The sequence below is a fragment of the Buceros rhinoceros genome, unplaced genomic scaffold, assembly GCF_000710305.1.
Source record: "Buceros rhinoceros silvestris isolate BGI_N320 unplaced genomic scaffold, ASM71030v1 scaffold35364, whole genome shotgun sequence".
NCBI classification, from domain to species: domain Eukaryota; kingdom Metazoa; phylum Chordata; class Aves; order Bucerotiformes; family Bucerotidae; genus Buceros; species Buceros rhinoceros.
Window position 1 is genome coordinate 39,388 of NW_010408364.1, and position 8,280 is coordinate 47,667.

General features: G+C 37.6%; 1 protein-coding gene across 1 annotated transcript in view; it reads right to left on the reverse strand.

Annotated features, from left to right (window-relative positions):
- CDK13 (cyclin-dependent kinase 13) overlaps nucleotides 1-7,272 on the reverse strand; it is a gene marked incomplete at its 5' end in the record, with an annotated part of 32,291 nt that extends 25,019 nt beyond the window's left edge. Inside the window, 4 exons of the mRNA XM_010134843.1 lie at nucleotides 955-1,125; nucleotides 2,461-2,600; nucleotides 2,863-3,030; nucleotides 6,667-7,272. Coding sequence (XP_010133145.1) covers nucleotides 955-1,125; nucleotides 2,461-2,600; nucleotides 2,863-3,030; nucleotides 6,667-7,272 — 1,085 coding nt within the window. The remainder of the gene's footprint in view (nucleotides 1-954; nucleotides 1,126-2,460; nucleotides 2,601-2,862; nucleotides 3,031-6,666) is intronic.
- Nucleotides 7,273-8,280: the final 1,008 nt, after the last annotated feature.

Genomic DNA, 8,280 nt, shown 5'->3' on the forward strand with positions numbered 1-8,280 from the left:
TGGGATCACCTGGTGTTTCTGCTGGCTGTGCAGTACATACGGCGTGTTCTGCCAGTGCTGGGCGTGCGGTGCAGAAACTCGGGGGGGACAGCAGGGAAGAAGCACAGGTACCACACTCCTACCACCCGTCTCAGCCAAACCATGCATCAAATTCCCCAGCAAGACACAAAAATACTCTAAAAAATGAGAGGTTTACAAGACTTGGACCTAAAAGGAAATGGCCTCCAAAGTCAAAATGACCACTCCAACAGCAAAAGAACCAAGCAACAACACTGCATGATTTCCACTCTGTGCTTGATTCTCTATGAAAAGGAGGTTGCCATAACTGAAAGAAGCTAAACTTTAACATTGAAGGAACCAAAATTAAGCTTCTGTCTGCCTTCTATTGGAGGAGGGGGAGGGAAGGAATGCACAACCACTCAAATCTTGCTTTTCATTCTTTTCACTTATCCTTCTTCTAGCCTTCAAGACACACATGTCCAATTATGAAAAAAGTAAGTGAAGCACAATTCAAATAAAACCAAGGCCTACAACGAAAAACACCTCTTCAGCACTGAGCCTACAATATTCTAAATAATATGAGAAAATACTACAAGGAAAATAAAAGGCAAAAAAAGCTCATAATTAAGAACTTCCTATTGTTGTTGACCTTCCTAATCAGTGAGTGTCAAGCAGCCAAACATCTGTTCCTCTCCAGCAAAACTGACATCAACTAATACTTTCTTTTTAATCCTACAAAATATTTGCAAAAAAGTTTATATGAGCAAAAGGCATAGCTGAGATATAGAAAGGACTTCTGTTAGTGATTATATAAAAACTAAAATCCCTTGTCAAGCATCACAATTTGGAAACCTATTTTTAAATAAAGTTTAACTCTGAATCCAGCATAGCAGACGACCAGACTAGGAACAGCACCAGAAAGGAACAGGACCGCCCCTGTGACAGCATACATACCTTTGTCCTTCTTGAAGTCCAAAGCATCTTCTTTATCTGTCACTATTTCCTTCATGTTGATAATGCTTTGGTGATTAAGCTGTCGAAGAATCTTAATCTCCCGAATAGCTGTAATTGGAAACCCTTCTTTTTCGTTATCCAACCGGACTTTCTTTAGTGCCACCATTTCCCCTAAGAGAAAATTTAAGTAAGAAACATGAAGATTTGCAAACAAACTATGGGATTTAGCACCGGGTTTGTGTTTAGAACCCTTCCCATTTGTTACTATTTCTAAGCAGTTGACATTTTGGTGCTTGCACCAAACACTACGCTGAATGGAAATAGTCTCCCAACGATGGTTAATTCTGTCACATGGAGAAGCAAAACTACAAATGAGAATTTCCAGCTGTAAGGCCTGTCACCTTCCTCCTGCATACCTCACTCACCTGTGTCATGATATTCCACACCAGGTCTATCAATAAACCCCCATATCAGAGTGATTATCAACAGCAGGTCTGTGTCTGCTCTGGATTTCTAATTGCTACATCACCACAGGTCAGAACACATGTATCTCGCCAGAAATACTATGTAGTTCAAGACCGGAGGCAGATGACTGCACAGTTCTCAAATTCATCGTTCTATTTCCTACATGCAGAAGTGTCACTGCTGTATCTACAGTGAGGAGAAATTTTCCTTATTTTATTTACTGCAGGCTGGGCTGGATGAAGCTGCATTCTGAAAAATGGCAGAAGCACGATCTGCTCCTGGTGGAGAATATCTGAAGACTGCATGCCAGCTCAACCACGGCTGCTGTGTCTGAGGAGTTCATTGGTCACATCCAGCATTCAAAGCATGCACAAATAAACCAGAACGCCAAACAGTCACAGAAAGAACTACTAATTGAACAGGAAATGATCAAGCACATAGGATACAGCACGTATGAAGAATCAATTCCAACGCTTTATCTAGTTAGAGGTAATAACAACATTCTTACATAGCACAGTGGTGACGGCTTGCCTATTTGAGCAATAATTTAACACAAAACTTCAAAATCATTTCACTGTTGTAAAGTCAGTTATACTACAAAAAATAGAGGCAGATTCTCTTCCTACTATCACCTAGAGACTATTAAAGCACAAAGTAGAAAAATGTCTCTCATGCATTGCTTCTTTCACCCTTACATCCCTTTACAAACTTCATATTCTTTGTCAATCTGTCTAGAGTGCCATTGTTTCCCCAGAGTATTTGCCCTCTCTTCTTCAATAGCTTCACCATACACAGAGTGTCAAAACTCAAGAAACAAGAATTAGAAATTAAGACTACTCAGCTTGCTTTCAGCCACAACTTTACAGATAAATGATTTCCCAAGGCAGCAAAAGATAATTTTTGATTTAGACAAATGCTAGATTAAAACTAAAAACTTTCCAAACATTAGAGGGCAGAAAACCACAAATTCTACTCAATATAAAACCAAAACCCTCTGTTCATTTTAGAATTGCAGAGTTACATTTACTTTTCTGCACTTACCTGTATCTTTATCTCTGGCTTTGTAAACTTGCCCGTAAGTGCCTTCACCAATAATACCAATGATATCAAATTTATCCACACAGCGCTTTCCCCAGTCTATTTCTTTTTCTTTCGTTTCACCATGTCGTGGTCCGCATATTCTAGGAAACAATAGCATTTCTAAGAATACAGCTAATATGTCTAAGGATTGTCTTAACTTTGAAAAAAAACCTCAACACTAAATATTTATGAGATTTTGTCAGGTAACTGGCTCACTAACATTAAGTAGCAATAACTTTGATTCAAACCTATTTATTAATAAAGCCATTAAAAAGCAGAATTCTTTTGCAAAGAATATTTTGAAGAAACTATTATCACTTCTACTTCCTTGGCAGGCTTTAGAAAAAAGTCTAGTAAACGTACTTTGGTCTTCTCTTGCTGTGTAATGGAACTGCTGGTTTCTTTTCTTCAGGACTTTTGGATAAGTCAGCTCCTCCAGGCAACTCAGGTGGAAGCGGCAAGTCTGCAAGCAGATGGCGAAGTTTCTTCTCTGTTTCTTTTGTTGACTTCACTGAAAGATTTTCTCGCAAACTATTAGAAAAAGACACAATTTTGCTAATAAGTTGGACACAGGAGAATGATATTAATGCATATAAAGGAAGACCTATTGGCATTATTTTTAAATACATCCTAGGTTGTTGATGCATCAATATTTGAAATCTCTGCTCTTAGAATTTGCAGGACTGATTTATGCTTTACAAATAGTCCACAAACAGCTCCCTGGAAGGTGCACTGTTAACCACCAAAATCTAGAGAAACTATGAGATTGGATCTTTCTGGTGAAAGCTGCGGTTAGATGACACAGCAAGCCTTACCAGGTCAGTCATCTTCCGCCACACAAGCATCTTTCCAAGCTCATGGCCTAGATTATTAAGAATATTCAGAGCTCAGGTGCTGCCAGACATCAAAAACATCAGAAGTAGAGCACTAAAATCTACTGAGTTCTCATATAAAAGAGAAGATTATCCTAATCCAGTTCTCTGTAAAGTTGGTCTCCAGAGATAATGAGCTTCACAGTTACAGTAACACTGCAGGGCATTACAAGGCAGTTCACACCACCTCACTCACACATTCCAATCTCATAGGTTTGCTGAAACACTCCAGATTCAACACGTTTCTAGTGATTAGCATGCAAACCAAGTCAAAAAACAAAATCAGAAGAATAAATGACTACATGTTTTTCTGCCATGGGTTACTGATATCTGACCATTTTTTAATCATCAACCATAATTACATAAAGGATACTGAGAGTCAAACTGTCTTGAGAAAAATCCCCCAAACACATGTACAGCAACATATTCCTTTAACAATTACTACACACAATAATTCTAGAGATGCTTTTCCCCATTCTAAATGGGAAAGTCTGAAAACATCATATTTGCTATAGGACATTTTTTTACAAAAACCACATGCTTCCAGTTTACCAGAACTTCCTTTAGTTTAGCTTGATTTGTGCAGCTACTGCTTACCCAACAATCTTGAAGCCGTGACCACCTCTAGACTGTCTATAACTACGTGTTTCTCCCCCACAGGACTCCCAGATAGCGTTCTCTCTTTAAATGTCAAGCTTTGCCATTGCATCAAGAATACATTCTGTCAGGCTTCGAGGGGACATTTTCTAACTTAGCTGCATTTCCCAAATCGTGCTGTTCTATTGTCAGCATCCTTCTCTGGAAACTTTTCTAAAGGTTTTTCTCCAACTTCCTACCTACTTAGTTTCATAGATAAAACAGAAACTTCTGTAAATAGAAAGCTCTTGCTATCTTCCATCACGAAGAATGTGTATATTCTTTCTGACATTAATTGCAATTAGCAATCTTCATATATTTAAATAAAGCATTACAGTGTTTAGCATATGTCTACGCTTCTCCATGAAAACAAAACACTTGAATGTCCTCTACCACTTCTCAAGCTGCCACTGCTCTAAGTTAAAGAAGGAAGCATATATTGCCCTCATCACAAATATAATGGCTAACATGCTGCAAAGGATAAACCATCTTTGGAGAGCACCTGTAATTATCACGGTAAAGAAAAAAATCTTAATTTTGAAGTTTACATATTTGTATTTCTCTCACAGTGTCTCTCCCAAACTTTCAATATTAGTGAAAGTACAGTATATGAGAGGTTCTGAAACAGATTTTAAGTGGTACATGAAAACAGAAGGAGCCAAGAGCAGCCCTGTTTTTCAGGTCAGTGATGTGCCTTAAATGACATGTCATTGACCACCACCAGCAGAGCTTTCCCCTTCAGCTAACCTACACACTGGTTTTGTAACGCTGCTGTTCTTACAGGTACTTTACTTGTGGGTTTATCAGCTTCTTCCTGAACTTCACAACTGACACGACCTTAGGAACCAGCCAGTTCTTCATAGAGTCAACATTTCTTTGTTGGCACAATGTCCCGATAGTAACTCTGAGCCCAAGGTAAATATCTTTGCCCTTTTCCACCCCCCAAAAAAAACATTCATCATTTTGCTTCGATGAACTGAACTTTATCGTGACTTGTAATCACAACCATTGTGACCTAAAGCTTGTAGCATCCTACAGACAAAACTAAGCAAAGCGTAAATTACATTTTATTAATCTTTCTAATGCAGTTGTTTGCAAGCATTAGGCTTTTTTTTTCGAAAGGATAATGAAACCAGGCTGATAGAACCATAGCTTAATTGTAGCTTAACACCTCCATGCAATTTAACTATACTTAAAATAATTATTACATTAAAAAATACTGATGATACACAATTACCCAGCTTCAAGATGAAATCATATTATTCATATTATTGCAATTTACACTGCAACACCAGTCATATATTTAAACTAGTTACCCTAGTTTTTAGTTAAAACAGTAAATTTTGCTCTCAAATAACAGTGTCAGAAATCCCGTTTACCTAGAGAGGATGGTGCTGTCATAAGTTTAAATGCAACTGTACATTCACCACACAGAGGTATGGTGAATGGAACGACATTTGCTAGAGTGCTGAAGGGCAAGAAATGAGGTTTGTCTTTTACTACTGAAAAAAAATAACTAATACCTTGGTTAGGTTGTATTTATTTGCCAAGGCATCCTGGTGTTTAACATAGGATTACCTTACTAGCAAACACAAGAGAAACACTTACACCTCTGGTTATAACTACCTTTTCTAATCAAAGAAACACTACACAGTCCTCAAAGCACAAGAGAAGACAAGGCTACTTTCACAGATACGGAATGCCAATAAATTGCTTCACAAGGTCTTGAATTTTTCTTTTACAGTTTTTTTTTGTTATAAAGATATATCACACTTAAATTAGTTACTTCTTCAATGCCAAGAAACTCTGTTTTACCTGTAAGAAGTTGATTTCTTGTATGTGAAAGGCATGTAACACCATGAGTAAAAACAAAAGTAACTTTTCTCAACTTCACCAGCACCCAAAAGAAAAACAGTAAATCACAACTCAACACCGTAATTTTCCAATACAAATCACAGCACATATCCCCCACTAGGACTATGGAGAGACTTAATGTAATCCAAACTCAGACGACACTTGGAATACAGATGTTAGTTTCTTCATCATAGACCAATTTTTACGCTTCAGAGGTAAACACAAATGACAAGCCACGAACCTCTCTTCCATTATACATACTCAAAACGACACTGATCTTTGAGATAAATAATGCCAAAGCAATGCACTACTATAAAAACAATTGTTTTCCCCAGAGAAGACAGTCTTTACCTCAAACCCCAGCTCAAGAATTTTCACATATTGCTACTGAATTCAGCTTTTCCCCTGAAGTACGTACACACATGCATTGATTTCAAAATTCTGAATGCACCCTTGCCTTAGTCCTAAAGCTATTATGTACCAGCAATTTTAAATCAACTCTTCAGTGTACTTTTTATCAAAATATTCCTCCTAGCTGAAATCCTTCTCTTTTAAAGAAGCAGTTAAATTATGTTTATATCAAAATCAAATTCCTTCAGTTCACTAATAATCACTATGTTCAAAAACTGAAGAGCAAGAACAAACTACCTAATGCATCAGCCTGATCTAGGAAATAGGTTTATATTTATTTTCCAAAGGAAATAACCATGCTAACAGTGATCAAAAAAAGAACAGACAGTAACAACAAGAACAACAACAAAAAGAAACAGACAAGCCCCAAAAGCAAATCTGTGTCACATCTCACCTATCGGTTTCTTTATCTTCAGGCAGCGTAGGAGGCAAAGGCAAGGGTGGCAGTGTGGAGGTTGGTAGTGCAACAACTCGATCCTTCTCCTTGGTTACCACACTCGGAGTACTCGGCTTGCTCTTCTCTTTTACAGTGACTGGCGGCTGTTTTACAACAGTTAATTTATTCTCTTTTACTGCTGTAGGTTTCTGTTTAGTAACTTTATCTGCAATTAAATTATTTTCCCCTTTTGTTTCAGGAAGCGAGACCTTTGCTTTCGCCTTGTCATTTTTCAAACTCGTGCTGCTTGTAGGAGAAGGTGTATGCTCAGGTTTTATTTTCTTCAGGTCCTTGACATTGTTCACTTGAGGTGCACTTACAGCAGTGTCAGTGTTTCCCTTAGTAGGTGTTGAAGTATTGGAAGCTTTTGCACTGGCTTTGGCTGCCTCAGCAGCTCTTGCTTTTTTGTTTTTGTTCAGTTCAGCAGCCAGGCTACTCTTCAGAGTCAACGTACTAGGAGAAATACTTGAATGACGACTTCTGGATCTAGACAATCTGTGTCTGCTGCGAGATCTTGAGTGCCTCGATGAATACGGACTTCTGCTTCGAGATTTTGCTGATCTCCTGTTTCAGAAAAGATTTACCCAGTTCAAGTTTAGTCTAGCTGCTTTCCCAGTCTATCTGCTTTTTTGACAAACTACTTTTTTCAAACCAACCACTACCACCATGCTTATAGAATAAACAAAAGTCCACGAAATAGGAAAGATTGTGCATAAAAAAAATAATCTATAGCGTTCATTGATCAAGATTATACACCTAAACAAGTTTTCAGAAAATGGTGAAACTGTCTTAGATTTAGTTCCATTAAAGAATTGCAAAGCACAGGCATATCTATAGGACAGATACGTTCCTTTTTCCTTACTACTTACCTGAGATATTTTTCTCCTTTAAAGAAAATCAAGCCTATGTAACTTGTGCAAACACCTTTAATATACACAGGATTTGAGAAAAATTCAGCTGGCTACATAACCAGAATTCCACAAAATGCAAGTATGGGGTGACAAGAGAAATCTAACACAACACCGAAGCAGTAATTGTAGCAACCGAAGTTTCACAAATCATTAAAATAAGCTAGATGAAAAAGAAAAATCTGACTACCACAATGTAACCAACAGCAATAAATCTTAGCTCTCCTTTTCTGAAACGTAACTGTATACTTTTTCCCCCCAAAACCAAAAAGTACCCAATACATGTTATAGCTACTGATACACAAACACAACCCACAAGCAGGCCTATGCTATGTCAGCACCAGAATACAGAGACTAAGAAGAAAAAAAAAAAAATCTACAGCATCTACGAAGTCATAGCAAGAAAACAACCTAGAATGAAGACAGGGGTGGAGGGAGAATCTTAAGAGCTAGAAACTTTTACTGTGCAAAAATACTATTTAATACGAATTATTTTTAATTCAATTTTTCAAAGGGATATCCTAATTTGCCTAGTTTTGATCCAGTTCTTCATTAAAAAGCAAAAGGGAAAACATTTAATTGAGGTGAAGGGCATGGAACAAGTAAAGTAGCTTGATCCACTGCTACCACTCAGAAATGTTACAAAATAAATGAAATGTGGGGG